At 57.9% G+C, this 16510-nt stretch overlaps 1 protein-coding gene across 3 annotated transcripts in view; it reads left to right on the top strand.

The window, feature by feature from the left end:
- Window positions 1-16510, top strand: part of SEPTIN9 (septin 9) — a 149006-nt gene that overhangs the window by 37811 nt on the left and 94685 nt on the right. The window contains exon 1 of one of the 3 annotated variants that reach the window (XM_052657183.1): window positions 4345-4454. The exons of the other annotated variants lie outside the window; for them this stretch is intronic. Coding sequence (XP_052513143.1) covers window positions 4400-4454 — 55 coding nt within the window. The 5' untranslated portion in view covers window positions 4345-4399. Of the gene's footprint in view, window positions 1-4344; window positions 4455-16510 lie in introns of those variants that run through there. 3 annotated transcript variants of the gene reach the window in all.

The raw sequence follows: 16510 nt of genomic DNA, 5'->3' as shown, positions 1-16510 counted from the left end.
CCACGCCCCTCCAGAGCGCAGGTCAGGGACGCTGCCTGGTGAGCCAGAGTGCTGTTTCCGCCCGTCCAGTTCCTCCTCCCACCCTTCCCGTGCTTGGCAAGGGCCACTCCACCTGGGCTGGACCTGCGGGCTTTCCCTTCAGGCTTGCTCCTTCCATCTCCAGAAGCGCTTCACACTACATCTTTCTCACCAGCCCTGGCCTTCAGCGTTCCTTATGAAAACTTGCTGTCTGAGTGCCCCATGCCCCCAGTTCCCTCCGGTTGCCACCTGCCGGCCAGCGTTCATTACCAGCTGTGGATTTTGTGGCTCCTGAGACGTCCTTGGGGAGAGGCAGCTTTGGCCTAAAGGGATGATTCGGATGGGGATTTAAGATCCACAGGAGTGTCCTGGGGCTGCCGTAACAAAGAACCACAAATCAGGGCGCTTAAAACAACAACTGATTCTCTCACAATTGGAGATGAGGAGTCTGAAATCAAGGTGTCAGCAGAGCAAGCATTTTTTTCCTTTTTGATATATATATATTTATTTATTAGCTGCACTGGATGTTTGTTGCTGCACACTGGCTCTCTCTAGTTGCAGTGAGTGGGGGCTACTCTCTAGTTGCCGCGCGCAGGCTTCTCACTGCAGTGGCTTCTCTTGTTGTGGAGCACAGGCTCCAGGGCGTGCGGGCTTCAGTGGTTGCAGCTCTCAGCTCTAGAGTGAAGGCTCAGTAGTTATGTGCAGGGGTTTAGCTGGCCCGTGTTAGGAGGGATCTTCCCGGACCAGGAATTGAACTAGTGTCCCCTGCACTGGCAGGCAGATTCTTAACTGCTGGACCAGCAAGGAAGCCCCAGAGCAAGCTCTCTCTGAAGGCTCTGGGGGAGTCTTACCTCGCGGCTTCCGGCTTCCAGGGTCCCAAGTGTTACTTGCTTTGTGGCTGCATCACTCCCATCCCTGCCTCTGACTTCATGAGGGCCTTTTCTCTGGGCCTCCGCGTCTTCTTTTTGTCTCTACAAGGACACTGGCTGTCTCATTCAGGGCCCACTTTAACCCAGGGTGATTTTATCTCGAGGCCCTTGTGTGCGTGTGTGCTAAGTTGCTTCAGGCATATCTGACTCTTTGTGACCCATGGATTGTATGTAGCCCATCAGGCTCCTCTGTCCATAGGATCTCCCAGGAGAGAATACTGGAGTCGGTTGCCATGCCCTCCTCTAGGGGATCTTCCCCACCCAGGGATCAAGCTCGCGCCTCTTACGTCTCCTGTATTGGCACGAGGGTTCTTTACCATGAAGCTGAAGACCTTCAGCTTCATTACATCTGCAGAGAGCCTTACACCAAGCCAGATCTCATTCCGAGGTTTGGAATGGACTTATCTTTTGAGGGCTCACCATTCACTCCATTACATGTCTCATGGTGGACCTGCGAGGTCGGTGGCCCCTCTGATGTTCCCCAAATTATACCTTCTCCTTAGGCCAGGCCTGCAAACGGTCTTGCTCTCGCCCATGGCCTTGGGAGAGCGTTACCATCACAGAATTCGGAGGCTTCGTGGTTCTTTTTCTCTCACCAAATTTAAGCTCATTTTCTTCTCTATGGTGCTGCTGCTGCTGCTCTTTTATCTGCCCAGAGGCCCAATCAGGATCGTCTGTCCAGACCCCAGCTCTGACTGCACATGCCCTGGGAAAGGGGGTTGGGGGGAGCCCTCCCCCATCCAATTGGAATCAGGCCTTGTTAAAGTCCCGGGGCCCCAATCTGCACACAGTCATCAGAAGTGATCAAAGGATGGGGGATGATTAAAGGGCTGGGATGGATGATTTAAGCCGAGAAAGAGAAGGCCAAGGAGCAACTGGATTGTCTTCGAGTTCGGAGAAGGTAATTATTACTTGAAGGGTGGTGCCCAGCTGTTTCCCATCTCCTCTGAGGACAGGAAAAAAAGAGGAAATAAATGATGTACAGTTAGAGCGGTTGGTTAGATACAAGGGTGAACTTCCTGGCTGGGAGTGTGGCCAAGTCTGCATTGGGTTTCCTGAGGGAACGTGGGGGTATCTCCTTACCTGGAGGTGTCTAGGCCTGGCATTGGCGGCCTCAGTGGTTAAGTGGAGGAATGCCAGAGGCAGAGGGATGTGCTCGCTGGACTCTGAAGCACAATGTGCCAACATTCTGGCCTCAGAGGTCTGCTCCCTCCTGCCATTGTCCTTTGGGTTCCCATAGGCGAGCATTTTGGTGAGGTGTGGACCCTGGCAGGCCTCCCTGAGGAGATAAGCATAAGTATGTTTAGCTCCACTGTGAATGGAAGTGAATAATACACTATAAACTGACCCTGTGCGAATCTGGTAGAACTCCAAGCCAGCTCCCTAGGAGAACAATCACATGGGTGTGTCTACACTCACCCAGTGCTTTTTATAAAAACACTGAAGAATAACGCTCTGGCCCAGGCTGGACGCTGCCCTATCTCTGGGACCCAGCATCTTCCCCAAGGGGTTATGGCGTAAAGCTGTTTCTTACAGGGAGTGGACCATCACACTCCCAAATACGGGGCGGGCAGGCGGCCAGCGCATTGGACAACCAGGCAGGCCCAGGTGCTGGTTTTCAGACAAGTAGTGCCGTGGGCTGGTGTGGAAGCCATCGGGGTGCCGTTAATGACAGTGGCGACTCCATTCCTGAAACCCCTGCTCCCAGGCAGAGGGTGTGCGCGCATCTGAAATGTCTGTGGTTTTGCAGTTCCCTGTCCACAAACTCACTTGGTAGAAAATAGTTCAAAATATCCAAGGCATGAGGGAGGGAGAGACTGGTTTCCTTAAAAAGGAAGGACCCGAAAAAGCTCCTCTAACCTAGCGCATTCTCGGTGAGAGGGCCCGAATAACCAGGATGGCACTCAGGGCTCAGCAGCCCTAGTGCATTTGGGATCTTTCAGAACTAGGGGTGTGGGGGGCTGGGAGGGGGGTAGCACTGACCAGCCTGAGACCCAGGACAAGCCCTCGGGCACTCACAGGCCACACTGAGGGCACCATATTGCCCCAGTTGCCCATCAGCTCAGGGAGCATCTTTCCCTGCTATAAATTCTCACACTGGCCCCTGACTCGGGGTAGAGGCCCTGGATTTAAGGAAACGGAGTGGGGCCGGAGAAAAGGCAGGAGTGCCTAACTGGCTGGGGGGATTGGAAGAGACCCCTTCCCCCACTGTTGGTGCCAGACCTCGGGGCCCTCCCAGGTTGCTTCTGAAGTTCCAGCCCATCCTTTTGTCCCCAGTCCCGGGGACCTGCCTGCCTTGTAGGTAACAGGGTTTAATCAGTGTTTGTCGAATGGATGGAGAAGGGTAGAAATTAACTTACCCTGGAGGGCAAGGCCAGATGGGGCGGAGCCTCACCCGCAAGCTTCTGGCTCCCCGTCCCCTCCCCCAACTCCTGCCTTCAGATACTTTGAAATAATCTGCTTCTTACTAGGAGAGAACTCGAGGTCTACCCGCAGCCTTCCGAAAGCCCCTTGTTGTGCAGCGTGGGGGTGGCACGTGTCCCTGGCCGTCCCCGCTGGGCCAGCGCTTTTTTTGACACCAACCTCCGAGGGTACAGCAGGGACCTCGGGGATGGAGGGTTGGGGGAGGGTAGGGAGCAGCTGGAGGGGTGCCCCGGGAGGGTGGGATTCGGACCCCCCTCCCCCCCAGTCACGTGACTCGCGATCGCCGCCCACCCCCACCCCCCACCTCGGCTCTAGGCCAACGGGCCGAGATCCTGCAGGCCGCCGGCCCGAGCGCTTAACCCTTGCGGGCGCTGAGCGCGCGAAGGCGGCGGCGAACTTTGTTTGGCTGCGTAAATAAAACCTCCCGCAGAAGGATCCCTGCACCCCAGGGAAGGGGAAGAATCTCTTCCCCCACAACCCCGGCGCCGCCCCCGCGCCGCCGCCCGGCCTCCACATCCGCCCACATCTGGCCACAGCGGGGCCTCCGGGGGAGTGGAGAGGGCGCCGGGGCCGCGTCCGTCGCCGTCCCCTGGGCGCGGGCCAGGCGGGGAGAAGAGGGGGGCGCTCGGGTCGGGCGTCCAGGACTCGGCCGATCCCCGCGGCCGCTGCTCGGGCCCCAGCTCCCCACCCACCAACCCCGCCACCCCATCCCCCGCCCAGGCCTGGCCTTGACAGGCGGGCGGAGCAGCCAGTGCGAGACGGGGAGGCCGGGCCCCGGGTGCGGGGAACCTGATCTGCCCGGGAGGCGGGGGCGGGGCGGGGCGGGGGCGCGGGGCGCGGGGAGCGACGGCGCTCGCCTGCCTCCCCCATTCATTCAGCGGAGCCCAGGGGCCGAGGGGCTCCGGCGGCCAACTCTGCACGGCGGGAGCGCGGGCGGCCCGTCCCCCCAGCCAGCGCGCAGGGCCGGGGCCGGCCCGGGGCGCCTCCTCGCTGCCGCCCTCAGCGCGCCGCGCCGCGCCAGAGCCACCATGTCCGACCCCGCGGTCAACGCGCAGCTGGACGGGATCATTTCGGACTTCGAAGGTGGGTGCTGGTCGCCCACCGCACGCCAGGGGGCCCCTCGGGGAGGACCCCCGCACGAGACGGGGGCACGGACGGGGAGGCAGGACCCCTATGGGGCGCCCTCCCGCCGCGGCCCCCCCACTGCCCCGCGCCCGCGTAGCCTCCGAGGTGGACCCCGTTAGGGGGACGCGGGGACCGCGCGCCCTTGCTGGCCCCCGCGCTCGCCCTGCGCGCTACCGCCGGGTTTCCTTCCTTTTATTGTTGTTTGTGTTTGTCGAGCGACAACAGTCTCCTCGAGGGCTCGTCCTCGAAGGACCCGGGCGCGCAGTTTTCCTCTCGGCTTGTCCTTCAGTCTTCTCCGTTGCACTCTCCTCGTCGGCCTCGGGGGCCTGGTCCTTGGGGCGTGTTGGCGGAGTTAGTTACCCGTCCCCCGCGTCCTGCCCGCAGGACAGCCGCCTCCCACCCTCTCGCCTACATCAGTTTCGGGGCCGGGGCTGAACAGAGAATCCGGGCTGGGGAGGGACCCGAGTGGACACGGCCCAGGCCGCGGCGAGTCTAGAAGGCGGGGCGAGGTGGGGGGGCGCGTCCCACTGCCCCCATCCGGGCCTGGGGACGTCGTCAGCTGCCTCCCAGATTCTGGCCGTAGCGGGGAGGGGGCCCTGCTTGCCGGTAGGGAGCGCGTGTTGGTCCCCTCCTCCCTCCGGGGTTTCGAGAAGTGTGAAGGGGACGTGGGGAGCTTCTCCCGCCGGCTGCGGTAGGACGTCCAGGGCTCGTGTACGTGTGTAGCTTTCGTGCGCCCTCCTGCCTGCCGGTGGCTCTGCGTCCTGCCTCCTGGGGAGTGAATAAAGCGGTCGGAAGGGAAGCTCACACAATAGTCTGCAGCACTTCAGCACTTCGGAGCCAGATTTCGGAGGGGCGGGTCTGTCTCTGCTGAGATCTGGAGCCCCCGCCCCTCGGAGGGGCTCCCAGGCAGCCTTTGGGCAGACCCTTCTGGTGGGCCCCGACCTGGGGAAGGCTGGGTTGAAAGGAGTGAACAAAAGTCCAGGTGCCAGGCTGGTCCTCAGGGCAGAATCAAGGCTGGGGTCTGGGGTCCCAGAGCCCAGCCGGGCACTTGGCCCACTTGGGGTCAGCTCCATTTGCAGGGGGACTTCTGGGGACCAGAGCCTGGCTGGACCCCAGGCAGAGCCCCAACAGCTGTAATTCTGGGCTGGGCCTGGACTGGCTTAGCAGGGGGTGGAGAGACAGAAGGGGGTGGGGTCCAGCTCCGGCTTGCCTTGTGCTAGGGACGTGCCTGCTGGGGGCTGGCTCTCTGGTTGGAGCACTTTTCTGACTGTGACACTGAGCGCTGAGAGGAGTTCTGGTCTACAGAGCTGTGATGGCTTGTCCCGACCTCTTGGGGTGTGTGCTCATACTTGAGGTCTCCCCGAGTCTGTTTTGCCTTCAGCTTGCCCCCAGCCACTGCCGGAGGAGGAACACACTTCTAGGGCTTTTCATGCCTAAGAGTCTGAGTGGGAGAACTGGTCGACCTGGAGATGGCTGCCTGCTTCAGGTCCTGCACTCTGTATACTTTTCTCCTGAGGCCTGTGTGAATTAGGTCGGCTGGCGGTCCCTGACATGAAAGCAGGAGGTCAGGAGCCCTGAGGCAGTCGGAGGAGGAGGAGGTTTAGAGGTCATGCTGTCACAGTACATGCCCCAGAGGTTGTTGGCGCCTCTGACTCGGGGCCCGCATGCAACTCCATCCTCTCCCCAAGTGCCCCATCTGGAGATGCCAGCAGCCTCGGCAGCTGCTTCTCAGGCAGCTTCTCAACCCTCTCAGCTGGTGGAGACAATGGCCTCATTGAGACCATCCTGGTGTGGCAGTTGGCAGCCCCGCGCTTGTGCTTTCAGGGGGGGATTTCTCACTGAGGGAGCAGAGCCTGGACCCCCTGGCTCCTGGTGTGGGGCAGCCTCCCCACTGTGTACCCTGCAGACTCATGCACTGAAGGCAGGCGAGTTAGAGCCCCTCGCGTGCACATTGGTTGTGTGTGTGTGTGTACACGTGTGTGTGCTCTGTACACATGGCCAGCTTGGAGACCAGAAAGGCAGCCTCCCCAAGAGCCCCCGAAACTCGGAGTGGAGTTGGGTGTGGAGAGTGACAGCCCTGGACAGACAGACGTGGGAAGGAGAGATCAGGGCAGGAGTGTCTGACCCAGAGCAACTGTGGGTGATACTGGTTGGCAGAACCAGGACGGAGAAAGGTCGTGGTGGTGGAGGAGGCGGAAATCTGGTTGCAGGCGGGAGGAGGAGCCCGCTCGGGCCAGGGACAGTGAGCTGAGTAGGGGAGGCCAGAATGAGCGGGCTGGGGCATGAGAGGGGCCAGCTTGTGACAGTCAGACGAGCAAGGTCACGGAGGACCAGGTGTGCCTGCCCGCCGGGAGCCCAGACCATCCTGGGGAGGCGGCCAGAGTGGCCAAGATTGGAGCCGGAGGAGCGCTGGTCTGTTTCCGTGGGGCCGGCTGGGGGGGCCTCTGCCCCGGCTGCCCGCTTGATATCTCAGTTTCTGCAAGGTAGGGTCAGAGGGGTGGGAGGAAATCCTGGCTCCTCGACAGCTGCATATGTTGGTGGCTAAAGATGGAGGCCCCAGGGGCCACCACCAAAGGCTGGAGAGTTCTGAGCTACTGTGGCTGCTGGGGGTGACTTTCAACCGGAGCAGACTGGAGTCCTACAACTGGGTCCCACTGGCTCTGTTGGGGTGTTCCCTGGAGGTCTGGGGCGATGGCAGTATCCAGGCCAAGGTAGCAGGCCCTGCAGGGCAGTCAGAAAGCTGTCCCAGTGGAGGTGTGTGTGTGTCAGGGGGGTTGTGAAGTGGATACCCCTGGTTAAATTCTGCTGACACCCCATATCCCGGGCACATGCTTCTCCCTTTCCTGGGGAACACTCTTCTCTTTTCATCCTGTTGTTTCTGCTTATCCCCTTGCCTACCCTGGAGGATTGAGGGTGAGGTTGTTAAGCTCCCCCGCCATCACCGAGGTGGCGTGGAGTTTCAGCCTGTCTCCTATTTTGGAAGCGTCTGTGGATTCAGGTCTCCCCTGGGGACTGCAGGGCGGGGGTCAGTGTCCTCCGTGGGTGTGAACCTCCCACATAATGGCCCCTGCCCTCCCTCCGAGGAGGATCTCAGGGCTCCATGGAGACCCTCATGAAGGGCAGGAAGAACATTTTGTGTTTTGCTGAATTGATTTTTTTAAAGTTTCGTTTCCCCTGTTGGAAGATGGGCTGCAGGTGGCCTCAGCACCCGTCACTCCCCGTGTGATGGGGTGGCTGGAAGGGTGACCCCATCTGCTATCTGGCTCCCGGCTGGTGGAGTACGGGGCGGGCGGACGGCATGTTCTCTAACGAAGGCAGGCCAAATCTGTTATCGCAAACGCTATTACAACTCGGGTCTTTGTGTAACGAAAGCCCTTCCAAGTGCCAGCTGTTGGCCTACTTTCCCAGCAGGGTTGGCTGTAACCGGATTTGCATGGGCTGAAAAAATCCTGAAAGTCCTTGATGTTGGTTGAGACGCAATCTGGCCCAGGACCCAGGAGTTCCGGTCCCAGAGCCATCTCTCCCGCCTGGAGGAGGTGTCTGCCCTTCTGAACCTTTGACGTCTGTCCTCTGACGTCTTCTTATGGGACCCTGCCAGCTGGGTCCCAGAGCATGGAGCGGGCAGCGGGCAGGGAGACGGGTGGGGAGATAAGACTCTGCAGTTGCACCTGCTCATCTAGGAGCCCAGACGCCTCCTGGACCAGAGCTCCCTTGACGGCTGGGTCCAGGTGCCCCTCTCCCAGGAGGACAAGGCCTAGCTTGCTGATGGGTGTGAATCTGCCGCTAATTAACACCGCTGGGCTTACTGAGCGATGAGTCCTGCTTTTCAGCGAGACCTGAGGCCTCTTGAGAATACAGCATCCCCACAGTCCTCACCTGTGGCAGGAGACAGGTGCTGTGGTGGTGTGCGATCACTCGCTGGATGGAAGGAACCAGCCTTCCTGGGACTCCGCTGATACCTGCTCGTGGCTACGAGGGGCTGGCTCTCTGACGGGTCTGACTACCACCAGCTGCGTTGGCCTGGTGCTGTTGGGTCCAAGGCCCGGGGCTAGACTCAACCTCTGTCTTGATTGCGAGGAAGTGCCAGGTGGCAGAAGGGTCCCCATCATCAGTGGGGCTGAGGTTTAGACGTCGGCCAGGGAGGTGGGTTGGGCAGGGACATCCCATGCTGTGGGGTGTCCATCTGGAAAGGCTTCCTGGAGGACACAGATCCTTCCAGGAAGTCTTTTTTTTTCGGGGTGGGGGGGGTGGTGCTGTACCACACAGCCTGTGGGCTCTTAGTTCCTGACCAGAGATTGAACCTGGGCCTTTGGCAATGGAAGCATGGAATCCTACCCACTGTAGGAAGGTTTGAAAGGGACAGGTGGGTAGAGTTTGCATCCCAAAGGAGAAGGAGGGCCTTTGGAGGGAAGTGGTGGGTAGGGCAGCTGGGTGGTAAAGGAGTCTTGGCCCGTGAGCCTCGGTTTCCCCTTCTGTTGAGTGGGGTTATGAACAGCCTCTGTCCAAGGATCGTCTTGGGGAGATAGCCAACAGCCTGAGCCTGGTTCCTGTTCCTGGAAGTATGGTGGGTGCTGCTGCTGTTGGGGCTCGAGGTGGGGGTCAGGTATTTGCCAGAATCGGGTGGGTGCGGATGCTTAAATGCAGAAATCTGGGTGATGGAAGGGAAGGGGTGCGAGGGTCTGTTGGGTCCCCGAGTGGTCGGGGGGAGTGGTGGTGAGTGAGGTTGTATACCAGGGTCAGCACGGTAGATTCAGGGCAGATACTTGTGCTACTGGCCAGCACGGGAGTCCTTGCCTGAGCCTGGGAGGTGTCACGCTGTCTCACAGGCAGAACTTGGAGACTTGGGTCAAGTGGGCTGCCTGCAGGGTTCCTTCACTGGGGAGGTCATCCCAGTCTCCCCCTACCCCGGAGCACCCCAGATGGGTGGACTGTGGGCCCGCCCTGCAGACAACACAGGCATATGCTATACGACCTGGCTTTGAAGACAGTGGGGTCGGGCTGCCTGCCCGTGCCTTTGCTGGCTGCCAGCCTTCCTGAAAGAGAGTCGGAACCGGGAGCTGGTGTCAGGGACGGGGCGTGCTGACCGCAACATCCTCCTTGACCGGCAGCCCTATGCTACTCCTGATTGTGTTGCAAATCTGTAACTTGGTGCATCATCCCCTCGGGGGCCAATGTGGAGAAGCCGGGACTTGGAGGCCAGAGCTGCGTGCCTTGAGCTCACTCCCAGGGGCTGGTTAGCCCTGCACCCATGTGCCAATGTGAGGAGCAGATGGGCCTGGGCTGGGGCCTCCGTGCCTGGAGAAAGGAGCCCCCAGGCTCAGTGGCAGCTATGGACATCCCTGGGCCCGACACACAGTGGATGGCCACACAGTGGGTGTACTTGCTCAGGCCATGTTTGTGAGCGAGACTGTCCTGCCGGTGGAAGCAGTTGGCCTTGCGGCCTGTTCATGACGTGACGTTGCCAAGGGCAGATGGCACGCTCACCCTGCAGAGCTGGAGACTTCTCAGCCTGGTGACCGTGGCCTTGGCACGGCCTTGGCAGGCCTCTAAGGGAGTGCTACAGCCCTCATCCTGGTGCTGGCTGAACAGAATGGGGCCTCACCTTCTTTTTCTCCTCGAATGTCCAGCAGTCAGGGGAATGTCACATTCAGAGATGGAGCCCCCTACCACGGTTCAGTTCGGGCATCACCATTATCCTCCCCCCGCCACTGCCTGTTTACCAGCTGAATGCCCCTCACTCATTGTGCTGGGGGTGGGTTGGCTGCTAATAGAAGGCTCCTTTGGGTACAGACAGGACCACAGGCCAACAACACGGACCTGGGGGCCAGGCTTAAGGGATCCGTGGTGGCCCCCAAACCCGGGAGTCCCACCTTCCTGCCAGGCCAGCCCGGGTGCTTCTGATGGGCTTGGAGTTCCCCAGGGCAGGTAGCGGTGGGTCATGGTGTAGACCCTCAAAGGCCTGGTGGTGTGTTTAGAATGGTGGGCTAGGGTAGGGGGTAAGAGGTGCTGGGCAAGCCAGGGGGCTCTTGGGAGAGAGTTATCAGAAGTCAAGGCCCCGGGGGATGTCATTTCCTGGGTTCATCCCAGAAACCCAGCTGGGAAGCAAGTTCCTTTGCTTTCCCTTGACGGCACCACCAAGGAAACGTGGTCAGACAGCGGCTGTCTTTCCAACCTCCTCTCGGTTTTTCCCAAATTTGGAGGCTAAGTTGCTTATGAGATGAAACGGGCTGGAAGTCTGTGGAACCCGGTCCCAGAAGGCTGAGGATTTGTAATTTCTCTGGCCAAACAGACCCAGTGGTTGGCCCCTAGACACCCCCCTTCCCCCGGCGCTGGGGGCATTTCTGGGCTCCGGCTGTTTAATTTGGTCTGGACAGAGCCCGAAGGCTCCGTTCAGCCTAGACCAGGAGACGGTCTGGACACTTCAAGTTTGTTGTCAGTTTTTAAAGTGCTGCCAATGCCCCGAGATTTAGGCAGAGGGACAAGAGAATGGCCTCCATGCGATTGGAGAATATACGCAGCGAGCGCCCCCTGCCCATAGCACGGAGTAGGGTTGCAGGGGCAGTGAGGAGCCCGGGAATGAGGCTCCAACCTGCCTCTTTCTTTATTCAAAAAGTCATTTTTAATTGGAGGATAATTGCTCTACATGTTGTGTTGGCTTCTGCCATACATCAGCGTGAGTCAGCCATAGGCGTGCATGTGTCCCCTCCCTCTTGAACCTCCCCTCCGCCTCCCGGCCCATCCCACCCCTCTAGGTTGTCACAGCACCTGGTTGAGCTCCTTATGTTGTACAGCAAGTTCCCATTAGCTATCTGTTTTACATATGGTAATGTACATGTCTCAATGCCATTCTCTCAATTCCTCCCACCCTCTCCTTCCCTCTCTGTGGCCACAAGTCTGCTCTCTATGTTGGCATCTCTGTTATTGCCACACTAAGAGGTTCATCAGTACTATTTTTCTAGATCCCATTATCTATATGTTAATAGACAATATTTGTTTTTCTTTTCCTGACTTATTTCACTGTGTATAACAGGTTCTAGTTTCATCCACCTCATTAGAACTGACTCAAATTCATCCCTTTTTACAGCTGTGTAATACTCCACTGTATATCTGAAACATATAGACAACTTCTTTACCCAGTCACCTGTCGACGGACATCTGGGTTGCTTCTGTGTCCTGGCTATTGTAAACAGTGCTACAGTGAACATTGGGATACATGTGTCTTTTAGTATTGTGGTTTTCTAAGGGTATATGCCCAGTAGTGGGATTGCAGGGTCATATGGTAGTTCATTTGGAAAGACCCTGATGCTGGGAAGGATTGGGGGCAGGAGGAGAAGGGGATGACAGAGGATGAGATGGCTGGATGGCATGGCATCACTGACTCGATGGACATGGGTTTGGGTGGACTCTGGGAGTTGGTGATGGACAGGGAGGCCTGGCGTGCTGCGGTTCATGGGGTCGCAAAGAGTTGGACACGACTGAGCGACTGAACTGAGAGATGGTAGTTCTCGTCCTGGTTTTTAAAGAAACCTCTTTACTGTTCTCCACAGTGGCCGCATCAATTTACATTCCCATCTATAGTGCAACAGGGTTCCCTTTTCTCCACATCCTCCAGTATTTATTATTTGTAGGTTTTTGTTGTTGTTGTTGATAATGTCCATTCTGACTAGTATAAGGTGGTACTGCATTGTGTTAATAATTTTGATGTGCATTTCTCTAACAGTAATGACACTGAGCATTTTTTCACATGTTTATTAGACATCTGTGTGTCTTCTTTGGAAAAATGTCCGTTCAGGTCCTCTGCCCATTTTATTGATTGGGTTGTTTTAGTTTTCTGATATTGAGCTGCTGAGTTGCTTGTATGTTTTGGAAATTAATCCTTTGTCAGTTGCTTCATTTGCAATTAGTTTCTCCCATTCTGGGCAACCTCTTTCTTTTTTGTGTTGTGTGGTTTTTCTCGGTTGACCTTCTCTCTCAGATTTCTGAGTCTGACAATCCCTCCTGGAATGCTGAGCCCCGCAGTCTCCAGCCTTTTCTGCTCCCAGTCTTCGGGCCATCTGGGGAAACCCATCTCTGCCCCGAGATGCAAAATTAAGAAAATCGAAGGACCTGGCCTTGAACACATTAGCATGCCCTCCCCATGTATGGCTTAGAGCTTGCTGTGTCTCTGTCCCCAGGATCGGGAGCCCTGCCCTCAAACACCTCCAGGAGGGTCCAGGTGGGATGAGGGAGGGGAGGCAGGAGAGGTGACCAGCTCCCCCCCCCCCGCCCCCCACACGTCCTCTGGTTACTGCAGCCTCTGAGGGACTATCTGGCTAGGGGTTTGATGGATGTCCCCCTGCGTACAAATAGGGGGAGCATGGGCACCCCACCCTGGGGGGGCCTTACGTGGCTCTTTCGGGGGATGGGGCAGGGATAGGGAGTTGAGTTTGCCTTGCTACCTGGGTCTTAGCAAGTCTGAGCTGGGAGTTCCTGGGGCTGGTTTTTCCCTTGCTTGTTCAAGGAGGGGTTGAAACTGTGAGCTCTTTGCAGCCGGTGTCTGGTCTTTTATGACCAGTCACAGGCACTTCCTCTGAGTTTCTAATCCAGCTTTCTAGTTGTCAAACCCACAGCCCTCCCCTGCCTTTCAAGGAGTGCAGGCTGATGGCTCCTCTGGCCGTGGGCTTTTGACTGTCCCCTGGGGACCTCCATGTGGGAGGCATCTCCAAGTGGGAGACTGTGGCTGAGGGTCCCTGTGGGAATGGGAAGGGAGACCCTGGAACAGCGACCACCCCCTCTCTGCCTGCGGGAAGTTCACCTATGGAGCGGTCTCGGTTTTTTTTTTTGGCAGGAAGAAGGAGTGGTGTCCCAGGCAGAGTGGCCCAGATTCCGGCCACCTCACCTTCTCCCCTCCCCTGTCTTCGGTGAGATGGAAAACTTTCTGGTTCTGACTGTCAGTGGCCAGCAGGCTGCCGGTTCTCCAGACTCTCCTAGGCAGGACCTCAGCCTGGAGCCTGGCTGGCCCCTCCCTGGGTGCAGAAAGCCAGCCCCCAGCAGGGCTTTCTGGCCCTCCTTTCCACGTGGGTGGGCAATTTCCCTCTGAGGGGCAGGCCAGGCCCCTGCCCTGAGTCCCCGGAGACAGATATTATCTACAGTAAAAGCATACAAGTTTTCCTGGCTCCATCCCAGGCCCGGAGGGGCGGCCTTTTCCGCTGTCCCCTGTCTCCTGTCCCCCATCACAAGTCAGGGGAGGAGTGCTCTGTAAAGAAACTGGGTTTGGGTTTTTTTTTTTTTTTTTTTTTGCCTTCAGTTCAAAAATGAAGTAAGTGCTAGAATCTTTCTGTGTCTGGTGGGCTGGGAGGAGGATGGCCTGGGTGGGAGAGGCAGCCAGCTCATTCGTTTGTTTACTCAACAGTTAACCGTGGGCGCCAGCTAAGTGCTAGTTCTGTTCTCCATTCTGGGGCTCCAGGCATGAGCCCAGGAGAGGGGTAGGTTCTGGAAGGCTTCTTGGAGGAAGGGACACCAAGCAGAGTCCTGGGTAGGAGTTTACCAGGCAGGGTCTCCAGGCAGATGGTGCTGGCTACCTCCTGTTGCGATTTCTGCCTGTGTAGTTGGTTTGGAAGACCGTGTTATGCCCACATCTGGGGCAGGTACCCTTGGCATTGAGGCGGAGGGTGGTGGGAGGGGGCAGTGCCTGCAGACATAGGTCGGGGTGTGGAGGAGCTCAGGCTCCAGCTTTCCTCCTGGTCAGATTGCTGGGAAAGACTTGGATGGTGCTTCTAGTCCAGGTGGAAGAGGGGCACGTGATGTGTTTCTGTAGCGAGGGTGGTGGGTCTGGAGTGGCGAGCTTTTCCCTCCGGGATTCCATCAGAAAGACCTCTGAAGGGGCTGCTCTGCTGCTGCTGCTGCTGCTAAGTCACTTCAGTCATGTCCGACTCTGTGCGACCCCATAGACGGCAGCCCACCAGGCTCCCCAGTCCCTGGGATTCTCCAAGCAAGAACACTGGAGTGGGTTGCCATTTCCTTCTCCAATGCATAAAAGTGAAAAGTTAAAGTGAAGTTGCTCAGTCGTGTTTGACTCTTAGCGACCCCATGGACTGCAGCCTACCAGGCTCCTCCGTCCATGGGATTTTCCAGGCCAGAGTACTGGAGAGGGGTGCCATTGCCTTCTCTGGGAGGGGCTGCTCTACTTTCCTGCTAAACTACAAAAGAAGCAATGAGGAGGGGACGAGATGGGGAAGGCGCTCATTCATTCACCCCTTTGCAGGCCCCGTGCAGAGGAGAGGGGGCAGATGGGGCTGTGTCCCCTCCCTCCTGGTGGCTGCCCCCACCCCAGCTCCTGCCCAGGTAGAGGAGTTTGGGGGCAGCTGGGGGAGGGATGGGGACACCAGTGAGGCGGGAAACCTTGCGCCTGCCCTGGCTGCAGCCTCCCCATGAAGCTGGGCTGGGAGGGGCGCTCAGATATTTGCATCTCTCCTAATATTTACGTGATGGAGCTGGGCTCCTGCGAGCAGCTGCCCCAGAGCCAGCTGTTGGGCTCCCGCCTCCCTCCCGAATTTTTTGTTCTCTGATCCAAGTCCCGGCCCTTCCAGCTGTTCCCCTTTCACTCACAGGCACTTCCTCTGATGGTGCTGGTTCTTGATCTTTGTAACCGTCTCTGTCTTGAGCACCTTCGACGTGCCAGGCCCCAGGCTGGGCACTCTGTATTCAAGGGCTCTTGGTCCTCCTGGAAGCCAGCAAGATGGGCAAGTCATGAAGGCCACGGGTATCCCGAGGCCACACTGGAAGGGAGACCCTGGTGCACTGTGCCCCGGTTCTCACCTGGGCTGCCTCCTGGGCTGACCGTGGCTGGCCAGAATGGAAATCGCAGTCTACCTAGCAGTGGGCCAGAGCTTGGGGTCTGGCAGAGGCTGCCTGTGTTCATATCCTGGCCTCATCTCTTTCCAGCTTGGTGACCACGTTAGTGACGCTGGAATCACAGGGCTCATCCTGCAGGTGTGCGTCCGAGGCTCAGTGCAATACAGGTGCCGTGCTGGTGTGGCCTGTAGCTGGTGCTGTACAGTTACTGAGAGTCTGACTTTTAGGGGGCGAGGTGGGGTGTGGAGGTAGCGTGGTGTGATGGTTTAACATGCTGGCTCAGTCTGACTTCACCTCACCCGTGCTGGGATGTCCGGCTGGTCGTTCACCTCTCTGTGCCTCGGTTTCCCATCTGTAAAATGGGGACGAGAGGCAAATAGCTCATCTGGAGATCTTGGGAGGTGAATGAGCCCTTAGGGTTGTGCCTGGTGTGTGGTGAGCACTGGTAAACGTTGAGTTAAAGATTCAAGGCAATAAGCACTTCTTAGAGGCTCGTAAGTCACATGAGGCTTGGTCCCAGGCCCTCGTCTTAGTAACAAAAAGACCACAGACTGGGGGGCTTACATAGCATACATTTACTTCTCTCAGTTCTGGAGGCTGGACGTCCAAGGTCGAGACTCCGGCAGATTCATTGTCTGGCGGTGGCTTCCTGGTTCGCAGACAGCATATTCTCACTGTGCCGATACAGGGCAAAAGGGGAGAGAGAGCTCTCTGGGGTCTCTTTTAGAAGAGTGCTGATCCCATCACGAGGGCTCCACCCTCAAGACCTCAGCACCCCCCAAAGGCTCTACCTCTAAGGCCCGATCACCTTGAGGGAGAGCATTCAGCCTGTGAATTTGGGGGAACACACTCTGCAGCAGGGCCTGACGCGGACGGACGAGCTTGGCTCCTGGCTGCAGGACGGTGATGGTCTTTTGGGAGGAACGTGATGGCTGTTCTGGGAGTCGAGGGGAAGGGAGGCTGGCTGGGACCCTGGACGCCAGCACTGGGCCTCTCTCTGCCTGTTTCCTGGAGCAGATGAGTTAGTATGGAAGCCCTGGGCGGCTTCGACCTTCTCTCTCTCTCTCTTTTTTTTGATCTGGACCATTTTAAAGTCTTTATTGAGTTTGTTACAATATTGCTTCTGTTTTATGGTTTTATTTTTTGGCCGGGAAGTATGTGGGATCTTAGCCCCCTGACCG

The sequence above is a fragment of the Budorcas taxicolor genome, chromosome 19, assembly GCF_023091745.1.
Source record: "Budorcas taxicolor isolate Tak-1 chromosome 19, Takin1.1, whole genome shotgun sequence".
NCBI classification, from domain to species: Eukaryota; Metazoa; Chordata; class Mammalia; order Artiodactyla; family Bovidae; genus Budorcas; species Budorcas taxicolor.
The sequence above is the reverse complement of the archived record's forward strand: the minus strand, read 5'-3'. Positions and strand labels throughout refer to the sequence as shown.